The sequence below is a fragment of the Theropithecus gelada genome, chromosome 7a, assembly GCF_003255815.1.
Source record: "Theropithecus gelada isolate Dixy chromosome 7a, Tgel_1.0, whole genome shotgun sequence".
Classification (NCBI taxonomy): Eukaryota; Metazoa; Chordata; class Mammalia; order Primates; family Cercopithecidae; genus Theropithecus; species Theropithecus gelada.
The window spans coordinates 27,580,977-27,596,816 of NC_037674.1; the positions used below are offsets into that span (position 1 = coordinate 27,580,977).

At 49.9% G+C, this 15,840-nt stretch overlaps 1 protein-coding gene across 1 annotated transcript in view; it reads right to left on the reverse strand.

The window, feature by feature from the left end:
- Nucleotides 1-14,071, reverse strand: part of MYO5C (myosin VC) — a 106,917-nt gene extending 92,846 nt beyond the window's left edge. Inside the window, exons 1-2 of the mRNA XM_025389939.1 lie at nt 13,883-14,071; nt 2,237-2,347 (exon numbers count right to left, since the gene is read on the reverse strand). Coding sequence (XP_025245724.1) covers nt 2,237-2,347; nt 13,883-13,909 — 138 coding nt within the window. The 5' untranslated portion in view covers nt 13,910-14,071. The remainder of the gene's footprint in view (nt 1-2,236; nt 2,348-13,882) is intronic.
- Between the last annotated feature and the right edge of the window lie 1,769 nt (nt 14,072-15,840).

Genomic DNA, 15,840 nt, shown 5'->3' on the forward strand with positions numbered 1-15,840 from the left:
CAGCATGCTTGTTTCTCTTCTACCTTCCCAGGCCACCGCCGCCTTCCTGGTATTCAGTCAGTATCTCTGGATTCCTTCTGATCTCTGGTCCTGGGCCAGCTCCACAAGGTGGCCCAGCTGCCCCTTAGCAAGTGCCACTGTGCAGACCCCATGCCAAGCACTCAGCATGGATTGCTTCATTTAATCCTCAAAACTGCCTTCCAGGGAGGACGTGACTACCCCAACCAAGAAAGTCAACGAGACAGGTTCAGAAAGTAGGAATTTGTTGTCCAAGGTCACACAGTGAATCTGGGCCTCACTCTGAAGCCTGTGCTCTCTCACTAGCACAGTGCTTCCTTGTCGATGGCAGGGGTTTCGCTGGCTGATTGGTCTGTTCTGCGTAAAGCGAGCAGCTCAGGGCAATCCACAACTGGACACAGATCCTCAGGTCAGCTCCTGCTCCCCTGTTACCAATGCAAGTGTATGGCGACCTAACCCCGACCAGAATATTCTCAACCTGAACACTTTTGAAAATAAAATCAGGAACAATGATTCTCATACCTACTGACTTTCCTTGTCTCTGTTTTTCTATTGTAAATCCACAACCCCCACTTCTGGTTTGGCCTCTGCATGTGTTATATGTGAAAGCAACAGGGAGACAGAAAGGACAGTCTTTTGGAGGAGGGGAGAAAATGTAACGAACATTATGTTGACAGGTGGAGGCAGAGGTGACATTTTCCTACAGCACACAGGCCTTTTCTCTTACAGTATTGACAAAGGGTTGAGTTAGAGAGTGGTCTGGCTGTCCGCCATCCTACTCACCTCTGCAGCCGGGTCAAGGCCGGGAATGTAGCCACCTGAAGCCCAGCGGACATTACCAAAGCAGCAAACTGACACCGCAGCTGCTGCCTGGAGGTTTTCCTCCCCAGACAAAGCCACCTGATCCCTAATTGGAGCCCAGACTGTGCACAGGAGACACTCAATAAAAGCTGCGAGAGCTCCTGCTGGGCAGGGAAGCCCCAGGGAGCGAGAGGCTCTTCCCAGAGCTCCTGCCTTTCTTTACACATGCACACAGGATTGTCTCATCGCACTTCAGCAACCCTGGGATGGTGCAGTTATTACCTCCTTCGTACATATGGGGAAACTGGGGGCTTGCTGCCAAAGACTTAACAAGCGGCCATGCCAGGATCTGAAGCCAGATCATCTGATTCTAGGGGGTGTGTCTTTAACTGCTATGTTCATCTGCCTTCCCAGGATCTCAGGAAATGTCTCCCAAATCCAGGACAGTCTGATTAGAAGTAGTGTGCCCTGTCCCTGCAGAACCCATTCACGTGCTTTGTCAATTAATCCTCACATGATGTTCCCCAGACCCACCTCTGGGATCTAGATGGAGCACAAATCCCCTGCCCAGGTCTCTATCCAGATACTTGATTCTAAACCCATCCAGTCACCCTAGCTACAAATCCAGTGGAATGTCACTACAGCAATGGTGGGCAAGGACGACTCATGAGGGACACTTAGAGCAAATGCAAAGTCTTCAGAAGCTGCGTCATCAGAAGGCACATGCAGCCTTGCAGGGAAGCTCCTCACTAGCTCATCCCACCACAGGAGCAACTGCTGAAGTTCATCCTCACCTCCCCCTCACCACACCAGCACCAACAGAGGCACCTCATAATGTCACACAAAGACAGCGTCCCTGTCTTCTTGTTCCTGCCACACTCCCTCCCTTACACATTTCTGTACATCCGTGGACCGGCTCCCTCCAATCTCCTCCCACTCCTCCCTCTCGCTGCCTATTTTCTATCTCCCTCTTCTCATTTTCCTCCCCTTCGCATCTTGATGTTTTTCTTTACCAGTGTATGCCTTGGGCTCAAACGACTTCTCTCCAAGTTTTTCATCTTTGCCCAATCTCTGGGCTGAGACTCAGGAAGCCAAAATGGAGAATCACTTTTCAGCAGTCTCCCAGTAATGCTGGGTGCCTGGAAATGCAGTGCCGTGGCACAGACCTGGCTCCTGCAGCTGGGCCCTCTTCACAGAAAGAGGCCCGGTGGATGCAGGGCAGCATAGGGGAGGGAGGGAAGGAGTACAGACACATCAGTGAGTCCTGGTGCCAGGGGGCCGTTTGGGGATGGTGCTGGTGCCCACTCATGTGCCCTCCCTTGGGTGCCTCCCACGGGGTCCATGTGCCCCCATCCTCACACATACCCCAGCTACCACTTTACACATCGACGCAGCCGCAAACAGCAAGGACCCTCACCGTTCCATCCTCCAGCAGGAGTCGCAGGACCTTGTCACCAACTCTGTAGTCCGTGGCTATTTCAGCAGACTTCCAAACTTCTTCAGGATCAGGAATCCAGACCCTGTTGTACTGACCAACAGGATGAGAAAAGCTGAATTTCAGAACTTTCAAAAGCATGGATCAATGCATGGTTAGACGCAGGAAGGTTTCTTTCTGTCCACTAGGTCAGCTCCTTTATGAGGAATACGTCTACCTAATTTTGCTTATGAGGTGATCTTTCATGCATTTGCAACGCACTGGGCCTGGCTGCCTCAGTTTACAGGCAATGGAAATCCCAAAGCCTTCTAGATAAACCTTGAATGCTGAAAGCCTGGACGTGGGAAAGAAAACTGCGAGTACCTTAATGGAAACATCTCATGGCTGTCTACAGGGTTAGAGGAGAGGGATTTCTTTTACCACTGATTGACTATGGAACTCTGGGCCAGACACTTAACAGTGCCTCATTTTTCTCATCCACAAAATCACCACAATAGTATCTATTTCACAAGTTCCCTGGGAGGTTAAATTAGACTTCGTACTTGAAAGAACTTTGTAAAATGCTATGAAAGTATTGTTACAGCAATGCCATCACAATCTTATCACACCGGTGGGCTGCCAAGGACACCCACAGTGGGAAATGCAGAAGTCCAGACACAGCCACCCAGCTCAATTCCCAGCAGGCAATGGGCACGCCTGGCTCAGTGCTGATGTACAAGTCTTTGGGTAGAACCATGTTGCTGTGGGCTGAACTGTGTGTCCCCCAAATTCATACGTTGAAGCCCTAACCCGCAATTGACTACATCCGGAGATAGGGTCTTCAGAAGGTAATTAAGGTTCAATGACATCATGAGGGTAAGGCACTCACCCAACAGGATTTTCTTTTTTTGAGATGGATTTTCACTCTTATTGCCCAGGCTGTAGTGCAGTGGCATGAACCTGGCTCACTGCAACCTCTGCCTCCTGGGTTCAAGTGATTCTCCTGCCTCGGCCTCCTGAGTAGCTGGGATTACAGGCACCCACCACCACGCCTGGCTAATTTTGTTTTTTAGTAGAGATGGGGGTCTCACCATGTTGGTCAGGCTGGTCTCGAACTTCTGATCTCAAGTGATCCACCTGCCTCAGCCTCCCAAAGTGCTGGGATTACAGGCATGAGCCACCACGCCCAGTAGGATTTTAAAATTAGTGTTCTTATACAAGACACCTGAGAGTTTGATGTATTTTTCTACAATATGCATCTATTACTTTTATAATCAGAACAATAAATATTAATCTTTAAAGACAAATATCAAAATATAAGCCCCCCCTCAAAGAATGGTACATTAAATTCTGTGATATGGGACATAGTAACTTCATTTATAATGGACAAAAATTGGAAACAGACTAAATGTCCATTAATGAGAATTTTAAAAAATGCCTGCAGTATACCCATACAATGAAATACAACTTACCCATAAAAAGGAATGAACTACTGATGCAAGCAAAAGCATGGGTGAGTCACCAAAGCACGCTGAGTTAAGCCTTACACAAATGAGTACCTCCTATGTGAGTCCCTTCAAATTGAGAGGTGATAACAGGCTAGCAGCCCTCGCTCTCGGCGCCTCCTCGGCCTCAGAGTCCACCCTGGCGGAGCTTGAGGAGCCCTTCAGCCCACCACAGCACGGTGGGAGCCCCCCTCTGGGCTAGTCCAGGCCGAAGCCGGCTCCCTCTGCTTGTAGGGCGGTGCGGAGGGAGAGGCACCGGCGGAAACCGCGGCTGCGCGCGGTGCTCGCTGGCCAGCGCCGGTCCGGGAGGGCGTGGGCTCGGCAGACCCAGCACTCCGAGCGGCCAGCCGCAGGCTCGGGGCAGTGAGCGGCTTAGCACCCGGGCCAGCAGCTGCAGAGGGTGCCTCGGGTCCCCCAGCAGTGCCGGCCCGCCAGCGCTGCGCTCGAATGCTCGCAGGGCCTCAGCTCCCTCCCTGCCGGGCAGCGCTCCGGACCTGCAGCCCGCCATGCCTGACCCTCCCCTCCTCTGCCCCTCCCCGAAGAGCGCCGCCCCCTGCGCCGCAGCTCCGGGTCCCATCAACAGCCCAAGGGCTGAGGAGTGCGGGCGCAGGGAGCGCGACTGGCAGGCAGCTCCGCCTGCGGCCCTGGTGCGGGATCCACTAGGTGAAGCCAGCTGGGCTCCTGGGTCTAGTGGGGACCTGGAGAACCTTTAGGTCTAGCTAAGGCATTGTAAATACACCAGTCAGCACCCTATGTCTAGCTACCCTAGTGGGGATTTGGAGAACTTTTCTAACACTCTGTGTCTAGCTAACGCATTGTAAATGCACCAATCAGCACTCTGTGTCTAGCTCAGGGATTGTAAATGCACCAATCAGCACACTGTCAAAAATGGACCAATCAGCTCTCTGTAAAATGAACCAATCAGCAGGATGTGGGTTGGGTCAGGTAATGGAATAAAAGCAGGCTACCGGCGCCAGTAGTAGCAACCTGCTTGGGTCCCCATCCATGCTGTGGAGGTTTTGTTCTTTTGCTCTTTGCAATGTCTTGCTGCTGCTCACTCTTTGGGGCTGCACTACCTTTATGAGCTGTAACACTCATAGCAAAGGTCTGCAGCTTCACTCCTGAAGCCAGCAAGACCATGAACCCACCAGGAGGAACAAACAACTCCAGACGCACTGCCTTTAAGAGCTGTAACACTCACTGCTAAGGTTTGCTGCTTCGCTCCTGAAGCCAGAGAGACCACTAACCCACCAGAAGGAAAAAACTCTAAAGACGTCCGAACATCAGAAGGAACAAACTCCAGATACACCATCTTTAAGAACCGTAACACTCACTGTGAGGGTCTGCGGCTTCATTCTTGAAGTCAGTGAGACCAAGAACCCACCGATTGTGGACACAAAATCAGGTTCTGGAACAGCTAAAACTAATGCGTGCTGGGAAACAATTCACAGCAGTAGTTGCCTCTGAGGGTGGGTGGGGACAGGGAGTGACTCCAAAGGTGTGTGAGGGGGTCTTCTGGGAGCGATGGTAACAATATCTATCTTGATGGGGCTTGGGTTACATAGGGGCTAAGCACTTTTCAAACCTAAGACAATGCAGACTTAAGATTGGTGCATCTCATTGTGTGTACATTTTACACACAAAAAATACGGAACTCTAGTTAATACGCATACTGAAATATTTAGAAGGTGTGTTGATATATGACTTAAAGAAGCTTCAAAAAAGTGAGATGAATTGAAGGTCAGATAGAACAGAAAGATGGATAGACATGGGATACAATGAATATGGTAGACTGTCCACACCAGAATCCAGGTGGTAAAACAGGTGTTCACTATAATTTTTTTTTTTTTTTTAAAGAGACAGGATCTAGTTTTGTGGCCCAGGCTGGAGTGCAGTGACATGATCACAGCTCACTGGAGCCTTGAACCCCTGGGTTCAAGTGATCCTCCTGTCTTAGCATCCCAAAGTGCTAAGATTACAGGTATAAACCATCGTGTCTGACCTGTAAAGTTATTTCAACATTGCATTATGCTTAAGATGTTCATATAAAAATGCCGGAGGAAATAAAGAATAAGAATAAAACAGCCTGGGCACGGTGGCTCACATCTGTAATCCCAGCACTTTGGGAGGCCGAGGTGGGTGGGTCACATGAGGCCAGGAGTTGAGGACCAGCTTGGCCAAAATGGTTAAACCCTATCTCTACAAAAAATACAAAAATCAGCTGGGTGTGGTGGTACGCACCTGTAATCCCAACTACTCAGGAGGCTGAGGCAGGAGAATCACTTGAACCTAGGAGGTGGAGGTTGCAGTGAGCTGAGATCGCACCACTGCCCTCCAGTCTGGGAGGCAAGAGTGAAACTCCATCTCAAAAGAAAAAAAAAAAGTTCACGGTACAAGTACTAGACTAGGCCAATGTTGGATGAGGAACACATCTATTAATATAAATCGCCTTGCTTACTCAATAAAAAAGTCACTGGATGGATATCAATCGTGACTACCCCTAAATCATTTGAATTGCTTTAATCCTTAACAGCTAGCAAAAAGCAGGAACTTGCAGAAATGTGACATGGATGTGTAAGTTTTGAGAGAGCGAGAATGGAAGAGCACTTTGGGAGGCCGAGGCGGGCGGATCACCTGAGATCGGGAGATCGAGACTAGCCTCACCAATGTGGAGAAACCCCGTCTCCACTAAAAATACAAAAAAATTTAGCCAGGTGTGGTGGCAGGTGCCTGTAATCCCAGCTACTTGGGAGGCTGAGGCAGGAGAATCGCTTGAACCCGGGAGGCGGAGGTTTCGGTGAGCCAAGATCATGCCATTGCACTCCAGCCTGGGCGACAAGAGTGAAACTCCATCTCAGAAAAAAAAAAAAAAAAATGAAGTTGTGCAGCTGGCTAAGCGAAGCAGGCGAAAGTGGAGGTGTTCTGACGGAGCTGGAGCGGAGGGCCCTGGGGGCAATCCAAGGAAGCCTGGGCTCTGAGAAGTGATGTGAAAGTCACTAGGCCAGTCAATCCTTTTGTTTGACAGAGCCCCTACTTGAAGCCCAGAGAGAGCAATAACTCACCAAACAGCACACAGAGTCTCAAAGGACCAGGACTCCAGTGGAGCTAGGGCCTGTGACTCCTAGTTTAAACTTCTCGTTAATTAAACGAATCTGGCCCTGAAAGTAATCCTGAACTCTGAACTGCAACCATCTACTTGGGAGTCCATGTGCTCTCCTAACTATAGTTTAGGATTGGTTTCAGCTAAAAGTGGTATTAAATGGCAGGTAATATTAGGACATACGTAACCACTGGCGGCTTCTCTTCTGAAGACCAGTGACTCCTCAGCCCAGCACCCCAGGCTGCCCACACCCTGCGATCCTGGTGCCTTTGCTGGCATTGAGTGCCCTTGCAGCTGAAACCCAGCCTGGTAAGTAAACACGGTGAGTTTACTCAGCTCCAGGTAAGTTCCACCCATTCATTCCCGTCCCCTCCTCCCTCACATTCCTCTACCCACAAAGCAATGCTTCAAACTGGAGGAAGACCTAACTTTACAGCATTCATTCAAATAGACACAGTCCACAGTCCATGCAAACAATGTAACCAGCTGTCAACTGACCTTCAGAATATGGGGCCTTCCCATGAGGCAGGAGCCTGTGGACTGGGATGGAATGGCTTGCCAAGCCCTTCAGCAGAGCCAAGAAAGAGAGGGCCACCTCCCACCTTCCCTGAGTGCCCTCCCATGCTAAGGCTCCAGGCTGAGGCAGAGGCTTGGGACCACTGAACCTTATGAGCTCAAGATCATGTCAGCCACCCCCCCAGGCACGCAGGTGAGATAAGAACAGCATCTTCTCACGCCGCCCACTTTTCTGAGGGATCAGCCACAGAAATGACTTGAAGACTTATATGGAAGATGGGACAAGATGGGACGACATGAGTTCCCCTCCTAGAACCGCTTTCCGGACTGGGAGTGTCCACACTCCAGGTCGGCCAGGCCAGATTGTCACACCATGCCCCTCTCTTCCTCCTCCTCTTCACTCACTCCTCACAGGCCCCTTCCCTGGTTCCCCTGCCCCTCCCACTCCCCCCATGTCCATGTCTCCCAAGGTCCTTCCAGCTTCTTCTCATGATAGGCTGTTTCTGGAGAGTTTCACCCAATTCCAGAGCTTCTGCAACTGCCTGGCACCTGTGCATCTGAGACCTCCCACCCAGATCGTGCACTGGAGCTCTACACCACATTTCCAATTGCCTCCAAGATGTCAGCCCCTCAGTGTCCTCGTAGACTCATAAATTCCAAACTCCAGTGATGCGGACGCTCCTCCTTCCTAGCTCTCTTGCCCCTCATGTCAGAAGCCTGGGACAGTGCTGGATGCCCCCCGTGTCTCCACCCCAACAGCCCAACGGTCACCAGGTGCTGGAAAAGACTGCCTTTTAAAAGCTCTCTCCTGTCCGCCCCTGCCCACCAGCCCCCTTGCCATGGCCATAAGTCAGCCCCCAACCCTACTCCCACCGATCTTCTCTTGACTGGTGCAGCAGCCCCCAGGGGCTTCCTCAGCCAGGCTGAGCACCAGGTTTCTTTGAACAGACAGACTCTCTCAACCGTACTTGATTGGAATTCCTGTGGGTGGGGCCCGGCAAGAGAAAAGCTTTGAAAATCAACCCCCCATGGGTTTTGAGGAAGAGCCAGTCCTGGACAACCAGTATTTTGGCTGATTTTCCTACTCAGGCCTCACCCTCTTTTCAATCCACCCTCTGCCTGTGGTCACCCAAAACCACTAGCACTTTCTGGAACATGGCAGGCCTTCTTTGGCTTTCTGCTGTGTACTTCTGTTCCTTCCACCCTGGCCCCACCCATCCTCTCCCCATCCATGGGCAAACAGCTCTGAATAGTGTGGAGTAGCCGGACACAGTCCTCATCCGGGCACTCTCCTTGCCGCTTGCCATCTAGCAGAGCTGATGCTTCCCCTTGAGCGCTCTCTGCCCCACCCCCAGGTATCTGGGCTGCCTCCCATCTCCCCCACTGGCATTTGAACTTCAAGAGCCTAGTCTTTGTGCTAGGAATCCAATGCAATGACTTCCCATAGCTAGCACTCCATAAACATTTGAACAAAAATTCAAATTCCCAGTGTTTCAGTTCCACCAGTTAAAGGCTAAACTTAGGATTTCAGTCTTTTCATCCCTTTTTTTCTCTTTGAACTACCCATACATAATACAATGGATACATTTAATTTTCCAGAGTTGTTAATGATATATAAAAGTCTAAAAACTATTTAGAATTAGCCAAAGTAAAAAAAAAAAAATCATTACACTGAACTTTGACCTCATTTTAGACAGGGGCCCTGGACTGCTAGTCAAGACACTTCTTTTGACCTTGCACATCTGAGTTTCGGCAGACTTCGAAGATATTTGTGAGTTCCTCTTGTACAAGTGAAAGAAACAGATGGTGGAATGACTGTAGGGAATCTGTCACTAAACACTCATAACCTGAGTTCTAATTAATGAGCAAAGAGCAACCTTTAGAAAAACAAAAAGGTCTCCAGAGGCATGCCACAGAGCTCTACTGCCTCCCCTTTCATTCAACGCTTTCACCAGTATCATAGATGAAAAAACAAAACACATGTATCAAATAAGCAGATGAAATGATTGATTAGCTAAAGATGATCAAGATTCAAAAGGTTTTTACAAGCTTCAGAAACGCTGGGCGCTAAATAAAATGGAAAATTTTATAGGGATAAATGTAAAGTCTGTATTTAGGTAAAAAAAAAAATCAACTGTATTATGATAGCATCCGTATTCGAGTAACCTTTATTAAGCATTATGTGTCAGGTGTTGTGCTAAGGATTTTACGCGCATGAATCTTCATAGTGACCTCCTCAGCTGGTAAGCACGATTTGGTCCATTATACTGGTGTGGAAACTCAGGTTAAGTAACTTGCCCGGTATCACTCAGTTAGTAAGGGGCAGGACCAGGACTTGACTTGACCCACCAGGGGCAGAGCATGTACCAGCTCTGCTGAAAGTACTAACATCATGCCAGGATGCACTGAGGGATGCTCACAAGAAGTTGCACCATACTCATGGCTGAGTAGACCAAGGCTAGAGAATAGTGCCACTAAAATGGGCGTCAAGGTGTGAAAATTCACCCAGAGGAAGGTGGCCTGGATGCTGAGGGTCTCAAATGATGCTGTCAGAGAAAAGGTTGGTGGCACTGTCACTCTCCTCAAGCCCTCCGTCCTACCCACCCTTCCTCCTCAGCAGCTGCCAAGCTTTCTGGGCTATCCTCCTTCTCTGTCAGTATCTCTGTGCCTTCAACTCTTGCTACTGCAGCCTCGGGCGCTCACTCCTTTCCAAGGTTAACCCGTGCCTGGTGCCTTTCTTACATCTTCAGACCGCAGTCCTCTGCCAGTTTCCCTCCTTTAGCGGGTCATGTCAGGGTCTCCCTTTCCCTTTCACAGTTCTACCTGAACAGAAACGATGCCGGGGACCAAACCTAGTGGCCAAACCTAACGACCCATCCCCAGCCTTCATCCTTGTTGACTTCTCTGCAGCTACTAGAAAAAAAGACCGTCCAATCTTTCGGCAGTGATATATGTGGTCTTTTTCCTTTGTTTGCATATTTTATGTTTATCCTCATACAGTATATACAATTGTTGTGCCCCATTTTTCACATAACCATGTTTTCATGTTAGGAACTCTTCAGAAATAGTACTTTTAATGGCTTCGTGCTGTTTTATCATGTGAGTCTTCCATAATTTACTCAACTTTCCCCCTCTCGCTGGACACTGGAGTTGGTTCCAATTTAGTTATTATAAGGAATAATATAAAAAAGCAGGTGCCAGGAGAGGTAGCTAGAAAGTGGAGGAACTTCCCACAAGCCCACTGTGTGTGGGGAAAAGGTCAGATCCCTTGAAGAAGAGGAAGACAATAAAGGCGGTTGAACCAAGGTGGTGGTGGTGAGGGACACTAAGAACATAGGTTTTCACCTCTGGCTCCATCACTTGTATGTTACCTTAGCAACTTACTTGACCCGAGCCATTTCTGAAAGTGTGAGATCATCTAACACACAGAGTTGTTTATTCAGATTAAACGAGAGAGGGCACATGAAACTCTGAGGATGGCATCTGGTACATAGAAATAAAAACAACCACCATCCCCATCATCGTCTCCATGGTCCTAGCTATTTCTGTAAGCAGAAACGTTCAGTCATGCACACAGGTGCACAACACACACTTACGAAGCCCCCACTGTCCCCTGCTCACTGAAAGTTCTTGGTCAATGGGGGAGACAGAGGGTTCACGAGCTGTTAACAGGCAATATGGAAGGCACCGTGTGGAGGCGCTGGCTGCAGAGGCTTTCTCAGAAGAGGCTCTGCACAAATTGAAGGTGGAAGGTGCAGGTGCCGTGGGCAAAGGTGACAGACAGAGCCTCGGACAGGTGGAGTTCCGTGCACCAAGGCACGCAGCGGCGACGTGCTGGCAAGGCATTGAGGGAATGGCAAGGAGTCTGGCAGAGCGTGAGTCCAGGTGAAGGCAGGGAGACAGGCAGGACCTCGTGGCTGGTCAGCGAGTCTGAATGCAATGGGAGCCGCTAGAGGTGGTCGAGCAGAGAATGCCAGACCAGCTCTTCTTAGAGAGATTTCAAATAGGGGAACTGCTGTTCTGAACATTTCTAAGGCATGGCCCCTGTAGCTTTTGAAAAGCGATGGATGATTTTACACCACACCTGGCAGCGACTGCTGCCCTCACCAAGACTTCTCCTGGAGTTCCCTCTTCCCTGTTCCCACAGGGTGCCTCCCAGCAACGCTGTTTGCTCCTCCTCTGGTTGGCTCCATCTCAGCCCTTCTGCTTCCTCTCACTCCTTGCACAGATGCATTCCCCCGCTGGTCTGTCCCTGGCCCTCTTCTCTGTCTGCCTTCTCCCACCTTGGTGCGGCCCTCAGGGTCTTGTTGGTTCAGTGACCACCTCTGGGCAGAAGACCCTTGGCAGGGCCCATCCCCTCCCTCTGACACCTCCCACTCTGCAAGGCACCTTCCCTTGGAAGCCCCCTCACCCCTTCAACCCCTGCACATACAGAACTTGCCTGATGACTTTTCTAAGAAATAGTTCCTCCTCAGGCCACATCCTTAATTCACTCAAGAGCACCACCCTGCTCTCTCTCATACAGACTCTGACCTCAAATGTCATCCTTGGCTGGTCCCTCCAACCCCCACCCCACTCCCCAGTCCGGCCTCTCAGTCTCACCTGCCTCCACCCTCCATGGCCAACACTGCAGCTCTAATGATCTTCCAACAGCTGGAAAGACCTGAGAATTCAGCTACGTGACCCCAGCCCCTCTCCTCCACAGCCCAAGGGCGCTGCTGGCATACATAACAAATCTAACAGTCCTAGCACACCACCCTTGATCCTGCCAGCCCCCACTCAAAACCCGCACTGGGGAATAAAGCCCCGACCTCGCTCTCTGGCTGCCATGGCCCTCCCCTTCCCACCTCTAGAACAGACAAAATGGGGGCTAACTGCCTACCAGGAAGGGAGGTGGCAGCCTAGGCACACAGGTGTCCACCTGGACACAAGGTCGGTGGGGATGGCCATCGGGCTGCGTCAGTCTCTGGGATTCTCAGATTCTCATTCCCTCCAAGCTTGTACCTTTAAACTCCTTCCTGTCAGCTTTCCTACGTTGTGCCTGGTACTTACTAGACATTTAATAAATATTTGAGGTTTGAGGCACCTGAGGATGGGGCACTTGCACCTGTGTGCTTCTGCTTCTGGAAATACTCTCACCTCAAACAGGTTCCGCAGCAGCATTTTTCTGTGTCCCCCAAAGTATAGTCTAAGACTAGTCCAAGACTTTTCTTTCACTTCCAGTAAACTGAAGGCTGAAGAAGCGCTGTTGGCTATCTGAGGGCTCACACTCTCACTGGTGAAAATATTCTAGAACAAAACTAGGGCAATTCAAACACCGTCCATTTAGAACTCCAGTTAATGAAGATGCAATAGAGGAGAAACTACAGTTTGGTTGCTTTGTGTCCAGACTGTTACTAAGTAATCAAAGTAGAAGAAAAACGTTTGCTTAAACCATTGAAACAAGATTATTTTCATGACTATCTTTTCTATCTACAGCAAAAGCATCTTTTAAAGTAGAAAGCTAGAGTATATGTCCGGGGAAATGGATGGATTCTAGTCCCACTCGTCTGAATACTGAGGTCTCTAAATTTCTCCACTGGTGTATAGGAGGATCAGGCTTTATGGCTATTCAAACGGATTTTTTTTTTTTTTTTTCAAAAGTGCTAACACTGTCACACTCTTTATCCAAATAATTACCCAAGCCCATCTCAGAGGGAACGCTGCCCTTCCGAGGTAAGAGGTGGAGCCCTAGCCAGCAGAAAGGAAGTTTCTGAGGAATGCTCTAGTGTTTCCCAGAGTCAGGGTATACGAAAGGCGCTTTAGAAACTGTAGTGTTTGTACTGTTGCGAACAGTACAGATGTTAGGCAAAGAGCCTACGACTGCAGCATTTTTTTTTGTGCTCGTGGCCCCTGGGCTCCCCAAGCGCTTGGTGCCACTGCAGTGCCCTCAAGCCTGTGACCCAGGCTGCTTCAGCTTTAGGCATCTGATGAGCCCACATGCACGTTCACGCACTTTGAAGGCACAGAATTCTAGAAAGCAGCCCGAACACTGCTGCCATAAGCTTCTGTGCCAACTCGTTCAAGGGGGTCCCAGGAGACTCGCCGGCGTCTCAGCTTCTACGTCCGCATGGGCAACTCTGATTCCACCCGTGGTGTGGGAGGAAGGGGCCGAGGCGCTCCAGTCCCGGGAGATGGGGACGCACGGGCGACCCCTGGGGACTGGGGATTCTAGGCCCCGAGGCCGGAGCGGCGAAGGCGGCCCCTCCCACAGGGTCTTCCCTCCCAGGGTCTTCCCACCCGCAGGGCACCCAGGCGGGGCGGAGCCAGGAGGGGGCTTACCCGCGAGCAGGGACGGATACGTCGGGGCCCTGGAGGGGCGACGCTCGCTCGTGCCCCCAGTCCCCGCGGCCCCTCCGCGGCCCCCAGCGCGCGCCCGCCCGCCCTGCCGTGTCAGGTGCGCAGGTGTGGCCCGGGCGCCAGGTCGAGTCAGCGTTAGCAGGGCCGGCTCCCCCACAGCGCTCCCGGGAGCCCAGCGGACCCTCCTACCTGCGTGTACAGCTCGGCCACCGCCATGGGCAGGAGGGGTCGGGGCCAGGCCGGGGCTGCAGCACGTGCGAGGCTTGGGGGCTGGGCCTGCGGCGCAGAGGCCGGGCGCAGGAGAGACGGGCGCGGAAATCAACGCCGGGCCATCTTGCCCAAAGTTTTCCAATGGCCTCCTGCTCCCGTTCCCGAGTTGGCGGCGAGGGGAGGCGGCAGCGGCGGGATTGGTCCCTCCAAGCCCGGCCCGGCTAGTCCGCGCTGCCATTGGCCGGGGCCCTGCTGTGCACCTGGCGGGAGCGCGGGTGGAGAAGGCTGGGGCCCGGGGCGCGCTGCCAGGCAGGAACAGATGCATCCGGAGGCTGCCCGGCCCGAGTGTTAGCTCCTCAAAGAGCAGAGGATACGACCATTTAAATGGAAGACCCAAGGGAATCAACGAACTGAACACAAAGAAAAGTGTTAAGAGAGTCCAGCAAGGTCATCGTATTCAAAATCCAGTACAAAAATAAGTAATGGTCCTTTATATGAGCATTGGCTATGCAATACAAGATATTTATGGCCGGGCGCGGTGGCTCACTCCTGTAATCCCAGCACTTTGGGAGGCCGAGGCGGGCGGATCACAAGGTCAGGAGATCGAGACCATGCTGTGAATGGTGAAACGCCATCTCTACTAAAAATACAAAAAATTAGCCGGGCGTGGTGGCGGGCGCCTGTAGTCCCAGCTACTTGGGAGGCTGAGGCAGGAGAATGGCGTAAACCCCGAAGGTGGAGCTTGCAGTGAGCCGAGATCGCGCCACTGCACTCCAGCCTGGGCAACAGAGCCAGACTCCGTCTCAAATAAAGATATTTACAATATCAGTAAAAGTATAAAGCATCCAGACATTACACTCGCAAAAATGCCCTTGGCCTTTGTGGGAAAATGTTTAAAATTCTCTTAAATATCTTAAAAGGAGGCCCGAGTAAACGGGAGACATACCATTTTCCTGGCTGGGAATATTTAATATGGTCAAGGTGTCACTTCTACCCAAATCAATATACATGCCTAATATATTGGGATCAGAATCCTAACAGAACTTTTGGAGAATTGTACAGTGATTCTATATTTCATTATAGAATAAAAGCCCTGTATAACTAAGACAATTCTCAAAGAGGAGAGATGTGTCCTGCCATATATTTAGTGACATAACAAAGCAGTAGTCATTAAAATAGCGTGACACTTGCATGAAAACGGATACGTGAGTAATGGAACATGCTGGAGCCCCCCAACAGGGCCCTACATTATACGGTAGGCTTAAGGACCAGATAGTGAAAGAAAAGAATATTTATTAGGTGGGCCTGTTATGTGGAAAAACAATAAAAGCAGATCCATGGCAAACACTGCGTCCAAAAATAAGCTCCAGATGGATTCACGAATAAAACTTAAAAACAGGAAATTATCAGGAATAAAAGAGAGATAATATCTTTAAAATGTTGGGTTATAGTAGTTTCCGTATATAAGAATTGTTAATTCGTTAAATAAAAGAAATCCGATTTTTTAAATTGACAAAAATTAATAGGCAATTCACAGATGGGGACACTTCAATGGCTTGTTAGCATATAAGGAGATGTCAGCTTTAGCAGTAATCAGATAAATACAAATGCAAACAACGATGAGATCTTGCTTTATACCCATCATATTGGCAAAAACATTTAGGTTAGACAATATCAGATACTGCCTAGGATGTGAGAAAATAAAAACTTGTTTTGCTCACATAACTGGTAGGGATTATACTGCCAGCCTAGAAAGCAATTTGAGAATACTTATGAAAATAAATGTAGGCAGAAAAATTCTCACATAGTCACCCAAAGAGACAGTTAAGTAGATGTTCATCACAACATAGCTATATATCAAAGAGTTGGAAGCATCTAAATGTCAATAGGGGAATAAATAAAATAGTATATACATGGCAGACAGCAGAGAAAAACAA